Source organism: Manis pentadactyla, unplaced genomic scaffold, assembly GCF_030020395.1.
Source record: "Manis pentadactyla isolate mManPen7 unplaced genomic scaffold, mManPen7.hap1 scaffold_106, whole genome shotgun sequence".
In the NCBI taxonomy this organism is placed as follows: domain Eukaryota; kingdom Metazoa; phylum Chordata; class Mammalia; order Pholidota; family Manidae; genus Manis; species Manis pentadactyla.
The window spans coordinates 760,045-777,508 of record NW_026644616.1 but is presented as its reverse complement, the minus strand read 5'-3'; the positions used below and the strand labels follow the sequence as shown (position 1 = coordinate 777,508).

At 35.4% G+C, this 17,464-nt stretch overlaps 1 protein-coding gene across 1 annotated transcript in view; it reads right to left on the bottom strand.

Annotated features, from left to right (window-relative positions):
• Positions 1-247: 247 nt before the first annotated feature.
• LOC130682324 (THO complex subunit 2-like) overlaps positions 248-17,464 on the bottom strand; it is a 28,856-nt gene continuing 11,639 nt past the window's right edge. The window contains exons 2-6 of the mRNA XM_057496706.1: positions 16,140-16,198; positions 6,120-6,211; positions 2,719-2,770; positions 1,220-1,290; positions 248-373 (exon numbers count right to left, since the gene is read on the bottom strand). Coding sequence (XP_057352689.1) covers positions 248-373; positions 1,220-1,290; positions 2,719-2,770; positions 6,120-6,211; positions 16,140-16,198 — 400 coding nt within the window. The remainder of the gene's footprint in view (positions 374-1,219; positions 1,291-2,718; positions 2,771-6,119; positions 6,212-16,139; positions 16,199-17,464) is intronic.

Below are 17,464 nucleotides of genomic sequence, written 5' to 3'. Positions count from 1 at the left end.
AAATTATTTTAAAGCACTGAACACTATTTCAACTTCTAATATGGGAACAAATTTATACTGGTTTCACACAGGCCACGTTCAATGCTGACTCAGTAATTACAGGCTACTTTTAAAAGGAAAAAATAGGAGACACATGGTAAGAGCAACATAAAAAACCTTCAACTGCCTTTAGAAATTCTAGTATTCAAAATGAGAGCTAAGAAAACACACTCAGGTAACTTGATCTGCAACAGAAAGGTACGTGTACTTACAAGAGTTTTGTCTTGATTTTAACTGACTTCTGATTGAACTGCTGTGATTGTTTGATAAGCCCTAATGATTCCAATGTTTCTGGATCCAGGCGTTCCTTTAGAACTGTGTCTGAAACTAAATACTGCATTAAAAAATATTAAAGGCCATTTATTCCTTAGCATTCCAACTACACAACCACAATATTTAAAATATATTATATATTTATTTATATTGAGTATATTTCAATATATTCAAAACAGCTTTTCCCAAATACTAAAATAACACAAAAACGTATCAATTTGTAACAATAAAAAAAGCTTAGAACTTCAATTGAAAAAATGAAGACTGCAAATATTGAAAAATATGACATAGCTCTTTAAAAAAACACTCACTAAAAAATTAAATGCATGCTGTACACGGCCTACAAATGACAAGAACAACCGATGAAATTCTGATTAAAATTGAATCTGTCAACTGTATTTTAAGATAATACAGCACTTCGGTCAAATTCTAGCACAGCAAAGACAAGGACATTCTTCCAGGTCTGAGTAACGGCATTTCTCCTTGATTCTAAATGTATAAACATAAAATGGTTTATTAGACAATGATTATGACAAGTTCTAGAATTTATTATTTTCAAACTACCTTCATTTCTTTTCTCCATACCTAATCATTTAGGAAAAATTGCTCAGTTTAAAAGCTGTCCACATAATTTCTACTCACTTGATAGATGTTTACCTTTCTCTCAGGAATTTATTAGGTCAGGAATACCACCTAAGGTTTTATATGTATAGATAAATGATATGCAAGCATGTCTACTTCATAGAAATAATTAGTATGTCCAATTTTACAAATCATTCCATTTCAAAACCCCAATCTCACCTTAAAATGAATAGTCAACTAGATGTCAACATCCTCCTCCATTATCGTGTTTACTGCAATTACAAGTGTTCAATGGAAAATGTAGAAAGTGCTTTTTAAAACTTACCAAACATGCTAATACCAATTGTGTAAAATAGTCTCTCTTGCTTTTTTCTTCTAAACAATTTGTCTCAGTATCTACAGTGAAGGAAAAAAAAGATGAAAGTCTGACATATTTTCCTAGACTCTCTCCAACACTAAAATAAGATACTTAATTTTCTTTAAAACTAGCTAATTTTGAAATGCTCATTTGGAAAAAATATCTGAAACTATGGTAAGCATGAGCTGTCCTCCATATGCTTATGAATGCTTAGAATTAATTTCTCCTTATACTGGAGACTGACCCTGTGACCAAGGGCATACCCATAAAATGGTAAACCCATAAAATGGTAAGTAGATTACACAGAAGCTGCGTGCTATGGCATTGGAAAAGCAACAAAGCTTCAAAAAAAACCCACTGTTTTAAAAAATGGAAATACTAAAGCAAAATTTAAATGACCACATGTCACAGATGCTAAAGAAGAAATTCCTTTCTTGAGTGTTAAGTGGAACTGGGTGACAACAAAGATCTCTTCTGACATTAAAGATCCTATTACTCAGGAAGTTCAAAACTCTTGACCATGGCCACCTTGTTACCATGTACCATGTTCTATTCAAGCTACCTGGCCATCAGTTCTATGAAAAGACAGTATTAAAAGATATTTTTAATATCCTATTTTGAGTTATAATTCTAGTCAGCAAACAAAAATGTATTCAAGATTTTCATCATTTTCTTCCTACTGAAATCTTTTTTAAAAGCTGAGACCTCCTTGTTGTATATCTGAAACCAATAAAGATTGCATATCAACAATACTTCAATAAAAAAAAGACTTATTTGTCGAATAATTTTCTGAAGTATGAAAGAAATAAAACAATTAGCTCCAAATGCCAAGCATCAAAAATTTCAACTAGAATTAGCAAGATTACAAAGCTGATTTTAGGATTATTACTTTAACTAATTACATACTATTCTTTTAAAGTCAACTCATACTTTAGAATGTGCTATAGAAAGCAGCACTGATTTTAGGGATGTATTAAAAGTTGTCCTCTAAGTATTGTAGGGCTCTCCCCAGACATCCTACCACCGCTTTGTTTCGGTTTACTTTCTACCACCATCCGTGAGAATTGAGAGAAGGGGATTTATCATGAAATATACCCATGTTTTCTTTGCCCTTCTCCATTTACCCTTCCTGGACAGTGCCATTTCCCAATATCCTGGCCAATGTAGCTAACTTCAGAAAACTTAGCCTTTTTATTTGAAATGACTTAATTTAGCTTCATTTTATATAAAGATACATTCTGAAAACTGAATTATAAACTAAAACTAGCACTAGTTTATAAACAGTGATTATACTCACATTTGACTTAAAATACTATAGTCTCTATAGAGTAAAAAGATATATATTCTAGATTTATAAAAACATTTCTACATTGTAAAATCCTTACTTTGGAAGAAAACATTTTAACATAGTACATTAATTTAATAAACAGCACTTTTTACAGGTGAAATAAAGGTTTAATACCTACCTAATATGCAGAATACATCAGCAAGAATGGAAGGCATATCCTCATGAAATTCCTAATTTTAAAAATATAATTATTCATAATAAAACACTACAATAGCACACCAGCAAGTATTATGGTTTCAGAATAAGAAAACCCCAACACCACTGTGTTGACATGTAATGAAATTCTTCATGTTTCATAATATAGAGAAAATAAAGAGACAACAGTTGGAAAAAATGTTTGAATTTCTATCATTAAATAACTTGATAAAATAGAAACCTAAATAAAATAAACACCAGGAAATATTAAAGAGCACAACTGATTGAAATTTTTCCAATGAATTTTCATGTTAGAAACCACTGGAATTTGCAGTACCTCATACCTACCTAAAGCAAAACTGTTAAAAATGGTTTATTTCTCATCCAAAATTTCAAATATTGTGCCCATCACTGACCTATGCAAAAATCATAGTAGTATCAGAACAGAAATCTAAAAAATATAAGAACAATCACAAGCTGGTGTTCCCTAATTCAAGATTCTCTGAAGATAATTACCAAAAATCTATATTTATTTTCCTTATGCTCTAACAGTTGTAAGCCTTTGGAGAAACTGACCCAAAAATGTCCCCTCATTTCTGGATGAAAACTTCAACATTTTTACCAGATCTGTCTCCTAATTTCCCACTCCCATGCCCCATTTTAGAGCAATTTTTCATTAGGAAGGACATAATTCAATTGTCGCAGTTAGTTTGCTGGCACTGTAGTAACCCTGAAACTAGCCTATTTTCAGAGACTAAAAGAAAGAAATGTAATTCTAAAGCAAAACCTGGCAGCTGTAAGAGACACACAGGATATGCTCCTGTGGCTAAGAAGTGGGACCGTGAGATTCAGTACTATGAGAAGGTCATGACAAAGACAATCCAGCTGCAGAAGAATATGTATCACGAAGGACTGAAAGGAAGGGTGAGCTAAGGAAGAACAAAACACACATTTTATGGCGACAGATGGTAACTGCACTTGTCATGGTGAGCATTTCGTAATGTACATAAATGTGAAATCACTGTCATACATCTAGAACTAATATGTCAACTATACTTAGTAAAATTTCTTTAATAAACATTAAGTTCATTTAGACTGTTCATTTTCAATAAATGAGAAAAGTATTATAATCAAATTCCATAAATACACTAAACCCTACACCAATGCCCAATTAATGGAATGAAATAACCTTAACTGTCAACCAGATTTTAACCTCAAATTTCTTAAATGGCTATGAACTTTGGCTATGTCTACTTGAATGCAAATACTCAGGATACCTGAAGACCAGAAATAATAGAGCAAGACAAGAGTTTTCAAACATGGAAAACTCACTGTTGAAAGACATGAACTAATGTTGCTTTCCCATATAGAAAATTTAGTGATAAAAGAGAAATGCATATTGAACCTCTACTGCTCAAATACATCTCAATGTGAGGGGAAAAAATCACAACAGCTAAACACAGAAGTTCCTTAGAACCATCCGCGGGAAAACACAAAAATATAAAGGAGATGACCTACGCTAGCATGAAAATGCCACAGAAGCTTAAAGCAACACAGGGGAAAATGCATGTTGATATCCAGAAGTGCCAGGTCCTACCTCAGTAACAGTTATGAAAGTTGTTCTCAACTGGGCAGATAATTTTATTTCTGCCAGTTTAAAATACAGCCTAATAGAGTAATACACCACTTGTAAAAACTGAAACTTAACTACTGGTTTACAATAAACATGACTACAATTTGACAATTCATCTTTCAATTTAAATATCAAACCACAATGACCAGTATCTGGTCTGAAGTTAACTTAAATACTCTAAAGAATAAAAGAGTGAAACAGAATAACCACTTAAATGTTGGGGGGAAAATCTAGTTAATATTTTCTAAAATAAATGGCAAAAACATGAAAATTGGTATCAAGTGAAGGTCCTCTATGCAACCTCAATTCAGTATCACTGAATCCTCAATTTAAAAAACTACATTTAATTTCTAAACATAAAGGCAAACTAAAGAAAATACCTTGAGAGATGCTATATTGGGAGAAAAACATATTCTAGCCAAATTATTTTTTATACTAGCACTTTTAATTGAGTATACCTTGACTTCAGTAAAATGCAGGCTTTTTTTTCTTGCTCTCCCAGCTTACCTAACATTTTCCATTTTACTCACAACCAGACAAAAGATTAAAATGTGTTTCTGCCTAGCAACAATGACGTATCACTATTACCTTAAAACATTCACTACTGTTGTTGCTGAGCAGCTAGTTGAAGAATTAGGAGAAACCTCAACCTGGATGGAGGAAGCCTACTTAATTCTGGGTGAGAGAGAATTCTCAAACAGATCAGCCCAGTGTAGGTAAGGAAGGAATTCATTAAAGCTACAGCAGCAGGGAATGGCAGCTGCCTTGCAGGCACCAGAGAACAGGAAAGTACAAGGGAAAGAGGGAAATTTCTTGGCCTAGGACAGATTCCCTTGCCAACTCCTGAAGCCAGAGTCACCTGGCATCTTGCGTCCACCTGGATCTGCACAGCATGGGGACTAGCCCCTACGACTCCAGGATTTTGGGGAGCCACGGAGCACAGAATGGAGTAAGATTATGTTCTGAGAACTTCCCAAAGAAAGGAGATTTTCTGGCAGGCTACTAAGAACAGATCACACAGCGGCAGTTCCGTCCATGCCACCCAGGCAATGGGCTGGAAACGTGCAGGCCCAAATCTGATCTCTTAGCAGCCCCTTCCTACTTATTAGGAGTAGCGAAGACCGCAATAATCTGAGCAGTTAGAAAGCTTTATCTGAAAGTACACACTTAAAGAAAGTGCGGACGACCTCAGAGAGAAGGCACACTGAAAGTTTGGGGATTCTGCCTTTTAAGGCTTTCAAGAATGGGGAAAACGGCAGAGGGGGATTGTTGGGCATAGGCTTGACTTGTGGTCTCAAGGTGCTTATCTCTGGTGAGAGACACCGTGTCTCCTTTCCTTTCTTATCAGTCCTCCAGATAATTCTGCTAAATAAACCCAACAAAAGGAATTTATTTATCCAGTTCTTCTCCAAGATAGGGTTACCCTCAAGTAGTGGGGACATATCAGTTAAGACTGCCTGCCCTGCCTTAAGATAGGCTGTTGGGCTACTGTCTCATTACCAGAGAATATGTTAGGAATCTTACTTCTTCAACTCTCTGCTTTTTAAAATGGAATCTTAGCTTTAAGATGGGGTCCCTCCTGTTCTTACCATACTGTTTATATCTCAGAATTTTTCATCATAGGTAGGAAAAGTTATGATGCTTGTCCCATGTCCCTGCCCTACCTCACTATAATTCTGAATAAAATGAAATGCCAATTTATACACTTCAGGGATATTTGTATCAAAAAAGAACACACACACACAACTTACACTAATGTCTTTAAGAACATTAGATGCATGTTCATGCTTGAGATTTCCATTAACGACATGGCATGATAACTCATAAAGAGCTTGCTGGAAATCTGTAGAACATAATAGAAATAATGTGAGAACACAGACTCTGGAACATGAAATGTAGACCCTCGAGGGTTAGATCTATGTATTTCCTACTTCTAAGAATTATTATAAACATCAACAATGGTATGAAAAATATACTTCTAATACTTTTCTCTAGATTTTTTTCCTTTTATTTTCACAAAACAAAATACTAAAAGAGTAAAAAAAAGTGAACCTTGACTATACTACTATAACATAACTACTGCTTGAGAATTCCCTCCCCATCTTTTCCTTTATGTCAACATACTTTATATATTTGAATTCACAAGGCACATCATTTGGTATTCTAATTACCCCACTAACTCTTTTAAAAGCATTTTCTCTTGCTACAGAAGTCTCCAAAATTACCAAAGTCTCCCCTTTCTTTTTCCCTGCACTTATCCCTCCCTTCCCACCCATCCGCCCCAGTCCTTTTCCCTTTGGTAACTGTTAGTCCATTCTTGGGTTCTGTGATTCTGCTGCTGTTTTTTCCTTCAGTTTTTCTTTGTTCTTATACTCCACATATGAGTGAAATCATTTGGTACTTGTCTTTCTCCGCCTTGCTTATTTCACTGAGCATAATACCCTCTTAGCTCCATCGATGTTGTTGCAAATGGTAGGATTTGTTTTCTTCTTATGGCTGAATAAGAAGAAGACTGAATAGAACTCCACCATGTGAATATAAACTAAATTAGCCATTCCTCTCATAAGCACATTTCACAGATTTTTCTAAATATATTCAGATTATAGTCAATTCAATCTCAGGGCTACACTGACAATAAGTAAGGAATAGAAGTAAATATAAAATCAAGTTTTACCCATATCCTAAGGTCAGAGAAACTTCTCCCCAAATATCAATCTTTTTTGTCCTCTATTTCCATCAGAATTCAAACTGAAATAATTACATACATAAAACAGCAGCTCTATGAGAACTGTCAACCACAAGTACTATCATTCACTATTAAAATTAGCAAGTAGTCCCCTTTCCAGGAGGAAGAATCTCTTTTGTGTGTGTGTGGGTGGGGGGCGGGTTGTTATTGGTTAGGTAAACACTTCCTTCCAGCTATCATTTTATTTAGTTTCATACAATAAAAACTTGCTTCCTTTCATCAAAAGGAAAACAGGCAGCCCTAAAAACATTTATGCAAAATAAAGTCAATTTATAATCCCCTTTTAAAAGGAATCAAAAAGTTTTCAGGGCAAAACAGCAAATAAAAAACTAAATATTTAAAATCTTCTCTCTTGGTTTTACTGGTCACAAAAAGAGAATATAATAGAAATCAAGACATATCAATCCCCCTTTAAACAATGGAAATAGTATTCTACAATCAAATAAATTTGTCCTCAAATTATTTGTTAATGTACTATAGCCCAATTGTCCCAATTCTTTATGAAGAATTCATTATTAAATAATCCCACCTTTTTCACAAATATGCCTTAATTATGCTTAAAATAAACTATATAAAAACTAACTTGTTAGCATGGTAGGAATATGAAGTTAACTTAATGCTTTGAATTTCCATCAATAAAATGCTTTTACAGCAAATAATACTCATGTAAAGTTATCCAGATAACTAAGATTTCTTAAAAAAGCAATCACTCTTAGGAAAAAACAGCTGAATATCAAACTAAATTTCCATAAGAATACAAGCTGACAGAGGCTGAGGGAATTCTAATCTTAATCACAGGAGACTATAAAACAGAGAACAAAGAGCCCAGGTCATTTTGCTGACAGTAAAGGACATAAAAACAATCACAACGTAATCCACAAAGATGCAAAAACAGTCCCCAACTCACATATTCTTTAAATGCCCATTTAACTGGTTAGGAAGTCCTACTGTATTTTTTTTCAGTGGATATACTATAGTAGTAATTTTTCTTATTCATTTTGTTATCATTAATCTACAATTACATGAAGAACATTATGGTTACTAGACTCCCCCCTTCACGTAGTCCCCCCCACAAACCCCATTACAGTCAGTGTCCATCAGCGTAGTAAGATGCTGTAGAATCACTACTAGTCTTCTCTGTGTTGTACATCCCTCCCTATGACCTCCCACCCACATTATACGTGCTAATTGTACGGCCCCCTTTCTTTTTCTCAGCGCTTATCCCTCCCTTCCCATCCATCCTCCACAGTCCCTTTCCCTTTGGTAGCAGTTAGTCCATTCTTGGGTTCTGTGACTCTGCTGCTCTTTTGTTCCTTCAGCTTTTCTTTGATCTTACACTCCACATATGAGTGAAATAATTTGGTACTTGTCTTTCTCCGCCTGGCTTATTTCACTGAGCATAACACCCTCTAGCTCCATCCATGTTGTTGCCAATGGTGGGATATGTTTTATACTTATGGCTGAATAATATTCCATTGTGTATATGTACCACATCTTCTTCATCCATTCCTCTACTGATGGACACTTAGGTTGCTTCCTTTTCTTGGCCATTGTAAATAGTGCTGCGATAAACATAGGGGTGCATCTGTCTTTTTCAAACTGGGCTGCTGTATTCTTAGGGTAAATTCCAAGAAGTGGAATTCCTGGGTCAAATGGTATGTGTATTTTGAGCTTTATGAGGAACATCCGTACTCCTTTCCACAATGGTTGAACTAATTTACATTCCCCACAACAGTGTAGGAGGGGTCCCCTTTCTCCACACCCTCGCCAACATGTGTTGTTGTTTGTCTTTTGGATGGTGGCCATCCTTACTGATGTGAGGTGACATCTCATTGTGGTTTTAATTTGCATTTCTCTGATGACTAGCGATGTGGAGCATCTTTTCATGTGTCTGTTGGCCATCTGAATTTATTGTTTGTAGAAATGTCTGTTCAGCTCCTCTGACCATTTTTTAACTGCATTATTTGCTTTTGGTTTATTGAGGTGTGTGAGCTCTTTATATATATTGGATGTCAACCCTTTATCGGATCTGTCATTTATGAATATATTCTCCCATACTGTAGGGTACCTTTTTGTTCTATTGATGGTGAACTTTGCTGGACAGAAGCTTTTCAGCTTGATACAGGCCCACTTGTTCATTTTTGCTTGCGCTTCCCTTGCCCAGGGAGAAGTGTTCATGAAGAAGTGTCTCATGTTTATGTCCCAGAGATTTTTGCCTATGTTTTTTTCTAAGAGTTTTATGGTTTCATGATTTACATTCAGGTCTTTGATCCATTTTGAATTTACTTTTGTGTATGGGGTTAGACAATGATTCAGTTTCATTCTCTTACATGTAGCTCTACAGTTTTGCCAGCACCATCTGTTGAAGAGACTGTCATTTCCCCATTGTATGTGCATGGCTCATTTATCTTATAATTATTGACCATATATGTTTGGGTTAATGTCTGGAGTCTCTAATCTGTTCCACTGGTCTGTGGCTCTGTTCTTGTGCCAGTACCAAATTGTCTTGATTACTGTGGCTTTGCAGTAGAGTTTGAAGTTGGGGAGTGACATCCCCCCCCACTTTATTCTTCCCTCTCAGGATTGCTTTGGATATTCGGGGTTTTTGGTGTTTCCATATGAATTTTTGAACTATTTGTTCCAGTTTGTTGAAGAATGCCGTTGGTAATTTGATAGGCATTGCATTGAATCTGTATATTGCTTTGGGCAGGATGGCCATTTTGACGATATTAATTCTTCCTAGCCAAGAGCATGGGATGAGTTTCCATTTGTTAGTGTCCTCTTTAATTTCTCTTAAGAGTGTCTTATAGTTTTCAGGGTATAGGTCTTTCACTTCCTTGGTTAGGTGTATTCCTATGTATTTTATTATTTTTGATGCAATTGTGAATGGAATTGTTTTCCTGATTACTCTTTCTATTAGTTCATTGTTAGTGTATAGGAAAGCCACAGATTTCTGTGTGTTACTTTTGTATCCTTCAACTTTGCTGTATTCTGATATTTGTTCTAGTAGTTTTGGAGTGGAGTCTTTAGGGTTTTTATGTAAAATATCATGGCGTCTGCAAATAGTGACAGTTTAGCTTCTTCTTTACCAATCTGGATTCCTTGTATTTCTTTTGTTTTGTCTAATTCCCGTGGCTAGGACCTCCAGTACTATGTTGAATAACAGTGGGGAGAGTGGGCATCCCTGTCTTGTTCTGGATCTCAGAGGAAAAGCTTTCAGCTTCTCACTGTTCAGTATGATATTGGCAGTCGGCTTATCATCTACGGCCTTTATTATGTTGAGGTCCTTGCCCTCTATACCCATTTTGTTGAGAGTTTTTATCATGAATGGATGTTGAATTTTTTCAAATGCTTTCTCAGTATCTATGGAGATGATCATAAGGTTTTTGTCCTTCTTTTTATTGATGTGGTGGATGATGTTTATAGATTTTTAAATGTTGTACCATCCTTGCATCCCTGGGATGAATCCCACTTCTTCATGGTGTATGATACTTTGGATGTATTTTTTAATTCAGTATGCTTATATTTAGTATTTTTGCATGCAAGTTCATCAGGGATATTGGTCTGTAATTTTCTTTTTTTGTTGGGCTGTTTGCCTGGTTTTGGTATTAGGGTGATGTTGGCTTCATAGAATGAGTTTGGGAGTATTTTCTCCTGTTCTATTTTTTGGAAATCTTTAAGGAGAATGGGTATCATATCTTCTCTGTATGTCTGATAAAACTCCGAGGTAAATCCATCCGGCCCGGGGTTTTTTCCTTGGGTAGTTTTTTGATTACCGCTTCAATTTCTTTGCTGGTAATTGGTTTGTTTAGACTTTGTGTTTCTTCCTTGGTCAGTCTTGGAAGGTTGTATTTTTCTAGGAAGTTGTCCATTTCTTCTAGGTTTTCCAGCTTCATAGCATATAGGTTTTCATAGTAGTCTCTAATAATACTTTGTATTTCTGTTAGGTCCATCATGATGTTTCCTTTCTCGTTTCTGATTCTGTTGATGTGTGTTGATTCTCTTTTTCTCTTAATAGGTATGGCTAAAGGCTTATCTGTTTTGTTTATTTTCTCAAGGAACCAGCTGTGGGTTTCATTGATTTTTTCTATTGTTTTATTCTTCTCAATTTTATTTATTTCTTCTCTGATTTTTATTATGTCCCTCTTTCTGCTGACTTTAGCCCTCATTTGTTCTTTTTTTCCAATTTTTATAATTGTGACGTTAGACTATTCATTTGGGTTTGTTCTTCCTTCTTTAAATATGCCTGGAGTGCTATATACTTTCCTCTTAAGACTGCTTTCACTGCGTCCCACACATGTTGGGGCTTTGTGTTGTTGTTGTCATTTGTTTCCATATATTGCTTGATCTCTATTTTAATTTGGTCGTTGATCCATTGATTATTTAGGAGCATGTTGTTAAGCCTCCATGTGTTTGTGGGCCTTTTTATTTTCTTTGTGCAATTTAGTTCTAGTTTTATTCTTTTGTGGTATGAAATGTTGCTTGGTAGAATTTCAATCTTTTTTAATTTACTGAGGCTCTTTTTGTGGCCTAGTATGTGGTCTATTCTGGAGAATGTTCCATGTGCACTTCAGAAGAATGTGCATCCTGTTGCTTTTGGATGTAGAGTTCTATAAATGTCTATTAGGTCCATCTGTTCTAGTGTGTTGTTCAGTGCCTCTGTGTCCTTACTTATTTTCTGTCTGGTGGATGTGTCCTTTGGAGTGAATGGTGTGTTGAAGTCTCTTAAAACGAATGCATTCTATTTCCTCCTGTAGTTCTGTTAGTATTTGTTTCACATATGCTGGTGCTCCTCCGTATTTGGTGCATATATATTTATAATGGTTATATATCCTCCTGTAGGACTGACCCCTTTATCATTATGTAATGTCCTTCTTTATCTCGTTACTTTCTTTGTTTTTAAATCTATTTTATCTGATACTAGTACTGCAACACCTGCTTTTTTCTCTCTGTTGTTTGCATGAAATATCTTTTTCCATCCCTTTACTTTTAGTCTGTTCATGTCTTTGGGTTTGAGGTGAGTCTCTTGTAAGCAGCATGTAGATGGGTCTTGTTTTTTTTATCCATTCAGTGACTGTATGTCTTTTGATTGGTCCATTCAGTCCATTTACATTTAGGGTGATTATCGATAGGTATGTACTTAATGCCATTGCAGGCTTTGGATTTGTGGTTACCAAAGTTCAATCTTAATTTCCTTACTATCTAAGAGTCTAACTTAATTCACTTAGTATGATGTTACAAACACAATCTAAAGGTTCTTTGCTATTTCTCCCCCTTTTTCTTCCTCCTCCATTCTTTCTATATTAGGTATCATATTCTGTATTCTTTGTCTATCCCTTGATTGACTTTGGGGATAGTTAATTTAATTGTGCATTTGCTTTGTAATTAGCTGTTCAACTTTCTTTACTGTGGTTTTATTACCTCTGGTGACAGCTGTTCAACCTTACGAACACTTCTATCTATAGCAGTCCCTCCAAAATAGACTATAGAGATGGATTGTGGGAGGTAAATTCTCTAAGCTTTTGCTTATCTTGAAATTGTTTAATCCCTCCTTCAAAGTTAAATGATATTCTTGCTGGAAAAAATAATTTTGGTTCCAGGCCCTTCTGCTTCATGCCTTTAAATACATCATGCCACTCCCTTCTGGCCTGTAAGGTTTCTGCTGAGAAGTCTGATGTTAGCCTGATGGGCTTCCTTTGTATGTGGATCTTATTTCTGTCTCTGGCTGCTTTTAACAGTCTGTCCTTATCCTTGACCTTTCCCATTTTAATTACTATGTGTCTTCGTGTTGTCTTCCTTGGGCCCCTTGTGTTGGGAGATCTGTGGATCTCCATGGCCTGAGAGACTATCTCCTTCCCCAGATTGGGGAAGTTTTCAGCAACTACCTCCTCAAAGACACGTTTTATCCCTTTCTCCCTCTCTTCTTCTTCTGGTATCACTATAATGCGAATATTGTTCCGTTTAGTTTGGTCAGATATTTCTCGCAATATTCTTTCATTTCTCGAGATCCTTTCTCCTTTCTGTGCCTCAGCTTCTTTGTATTCCTCTTGTCTAGTTTCTATTTCATTTATCGTCTCTGCCACCATATCCAACCTGCTTTTAATACCCTCCATCATAGTCTTCAACGCTTGGATCTCTGACCTGAATTCATTTCTGAGTTCTTGGATATCTTTCCGTACCTCCATTAGAATGTTGATGATTTTTATTTTGAACTCCCTTTCAGGAAGAGTCACGAGGTCCATATCATTTAAATCTTTCTCTGGAGTTGTATTAGTCATTTTACTCTGGATGAGGTTTCTTTGGCATTGCATATTTGTACATGGCACCCTCTAGTATTCAGAAGCTCTATTCTGGAGCTGCTCAGCACTGAAGGAATGTCAGGCGTCGCAGAGGAGTGCTATTGCTGCCTGGGTGGAGGAAAGAACTGTTCCCGGCTTCCCAGCTGCTGTGCCTGTCTCCGCTGCCTGAACCAGTGGGCCAAGCACAGAGATATGCTTTTGTGCCAGAGCAGCCGAATATGGATCCCTGCTTTCCACAGGCGGCCGGAATCCCTGTCTCCCCAGGAACTCCACCGGTCCGAGCTTTCCAATCCCGTAATTAGAAGAGTATGATGAAAACACCATGAAATGTAGGTTTGTGCTCCCAGAGCAGATCTCTGGAGCTAGGTATTCAGCAGTCACAAGCCTTCCACTCCCTCCCTGCTCCATTTCTCTTCCTCCTGCCGGTGAGCTGGGGTGAGGGAAGGGCTCGGGTCCTGCCAAGCCACAACTCTAGTACATTTCCCTGTTCAGCGAGATCTGCTCTTTTCTCCAGGTGTATGCAGTCTGGCGCCGGCCTCTTTCTTGTTGCTGTCTCAGGATTAGTTGCGCCAACTATATTTTCTTGTTATATCCAGTTTTAGGAGGAAGCCTCTGTCTCTCCTCTCATGCAGCCATCTTTAATCCTCTCCCTCTTCTACTGTATTTTGTCCATAGAAATAGTAAATGGTACCTGGAGACTACCATGGCTAGCTCCACAAAATCATAAAAAAATCTACACTAAAGTTCAAAAACTTTGCATTTACAATGGAGTGGAAAGTTTAAAGCCCTTATACATAAAAAAATGAACAAAGGATTTTATCTTAATGCTTACATTTCAGAAAAAGCAGTTTTAAGAATAGCCACAAGTAAAAAAAACTTCTAGACATTCTTACAAGTGCTTTGTGGGATTTGAATATTGAAGATAACAGTTCTTTGTTATGTTGAATGTCACTAGGATTACCCTGGTTTATCAGCCATCATTACAATGTTATTTTACTGGGGAAGAGGGATGTATAAAAGAACAAGGGAAGTAGTGTGTGCAAGGTAAACTGCCTGCCTGAAATGAAATGAAATCAATTGAGAGGAGCAGAAAGGGAAAGGGTAGAGAGAACCCTATCCAAACTCAATCCCCGAGATAGAACAAAAGAAATTCTGAAGAAATGACATGCAATTTCCAGCATGGACTACAAACTGGGGCCCTCAGACCAAAGCTTGATTGGTGGCAGCTATCAGCCAGAGCTGTAACGTGTTGAAGAACGACAAGGGCAAGCAAGAGAGCACTGGCAATCCAGCCAATGAGGCCACACTCAAATACTTTTCGTTTCATATGTGAATCAGAACAAACATTCAAAAAGTAACAATAATATGATAGTTAGATCTGATAGAAGATCCACCCAGTTCCATTTAAAACTAAAAGAGTAATCCCCTAGGTTATATTATGCATAGTTCTTCTGAGAGTTCTTATTTAACCCACTTAAGATTTCAATTGTAAACAAGATCAAAGTTAACCAAGAAGTCACACACTTGTATCAAACACAGGAACGAAAAAAATTAAGTATCCTAGTGCTTTTAGGAAAGAGTCTTTTTTTACGTTCTTATACTTTTTCAGTGAACTGATTTATTCAAAAAAGAAGGCATTTTATCAACCTCAGAAACCTTATGAACGATCTTACAATTTTATAAGCAGGAGGAACTGGAAAATAACTTTGGGAATGTGAGCTTACAAATGTTAAATCTTACAACAGATCTAACTCAAATGACAGGGGGAAAATGGCTCATTCATTTGTTTCAAGTCTTCCCATTTGAATGCTTTCCATTAAAAAATTCAAATATTCTTTAAAAAGTATATACTTTCATACATTTCATCAAGGTAATATTTTGATTAAAGTAAACATTTCTATAGAAGTATTTTCTATTCTTAATCATCTATTCACAAAAGCATAATTTAAATAAAATTAATTTTATCCAATAATTTTTCTCTAAAATAGAATACTTGTTATAAATCATTTTTTCCAGATTGAAAAAATGTCATGGTTCCCACCCACAATGAAAGCTACACAGGAAAATTCTTTAAACATAATGGACATAATTGTTTTGTTTTTGCCCCACCTTTTCTAAATCTAAATCTTAAAGGCCTAATTTTAAATTAATGAGTGTTAAATAGTAAAGTCCTTTAAAATTAAAGTTCACATCCTAGTTAATTACATAACATTTTACTAATAAACAGTATTTGTGATGTGCGTAAACAATTCCTTTGCTTTTAACGTTTTCCATGACAACTGCCTTTAACAAGATCCCCAGATACCACCTAAACATAACCAGCTTTAGTAGAAACACTGAACCTCAGTTTCTAGAAATTTCCTTGTGCAAACAATATCAAAACAGTTTTCCTTTCCATGCTAGCTTTTCTCTTCTGTTTATGACTGATAGCTAGTTTATATAATTTTTAATACAGCTAGCAACTGTTGAAATGTAGCTAAATATTCCATGTCATAATTATAAAGTCAAGCAATATCATTATGACTATTATACAGGTTAATGACATCCATATAGAGATTTCTAGTCTTACGGTTTTAATCCTAACTGTAATATATTCATATAAAAGCTTTATATAGTGTGAACTATCTTATAGCTTTGTTTTTGTTTGCAACAATTTAATGGAAAACAATATTTATTAATTTTGGCCAAGCCAAACATAACAGCTTTGATACTCTTGAAAGTCTTACCTCTATAAGATGAACAATCATGGCTTTTATTTTCACTCAGGACACGGCATAAATGCAAACTAGAATAAACCAGAAATAATATTTATTAATTTCAATACTACCACAGATGTCTTTAAAGAGCAAGTCATTTCAACTAAAAATATCTGGAAATATATATGTTAAATCCATAATAAAACAAATCTAAAAACCCTAACTGGTCAGAACTGACGGACACTAGTGAATCAATTGATTATTTTGAAAACTGGTAAATAAAAACCAAGTACTTACTCTGCCTTTCATATATGAACCAACAGTTGATAAGAAATGTCTCTGTATTGAAGTATTTCAGCTAATAAAAAAATGCTAGAACTAGAACATCATCATTTTAAATCCCTAAAAATTGAAGAATATACACAGGCATCTAGCAATGGCTATTCACATCATAAGAGACAATCTGACATTAGTGCCTCCTGATCCTAATGAATTAACACACCACCCACCTGTGAAGTTGTCTTTTTTTAAAAAAGGCATGAACCTAAATTCAGACTATGGGAAACTCTATGGTACAATAACCCAATCTCTTCAACAAATACATTGCAAGGAAAAATAGAAGATAGTGGGGAATCTTTAGGGTAAAAAAGGCTTAAGGGATGTATCAATCACAATGTATGGATCCTTACTTGGATCCTGTTTCAAGCAAGTATTTTTAAAATTTACATTTATGAGTCAATTAGAATATTTTATAGACTCTTTATCTTTAAAAGACAGACGCTGAAATACTTACAGATGAAATATTTACCTCAGTAGAATGGGAAAATGGGTGATGGGGTTACAGATGAAACAAGCAGTTGATAACTATTAAAGCTGGTTGATGATTTCACGGGGGATATACCATCCTACTTCCTCATATGTTTAGAAATTTTTTTCAATAATAAAGTTTAAAAACAAAAACTGAAAATCTGAAAAAAAAATACTTGTATTTTTAATACTTCCTCATTAGAGTAAGTAAAGTAAAGAAAGATATACAGGATACAGTGAAGAGGTATACTTAAATGGAATCCTAGAAAGAAGAGAGAAAACAGGGCAAAAATAATATTTGAAGGAATTAAAAGCCAGTAATTAGAATTCAGTTTTCCAGAACTGAAGTGAAATCCACATCTGGACATGACATTGTAAAACTTGTTTTATGTAAGGTAAGAAAAAGACAAAATCATTTAAGCACCTAAGGAAAAAAAAGACAATATTATCAACATGACTTCTCAAAAAGAACACAATGCCAGAGATTATTAAAGATGCATTCAAGGTGCTAAAATGAAGTATCTGCCAACCTAAAATTCTGTACCCAA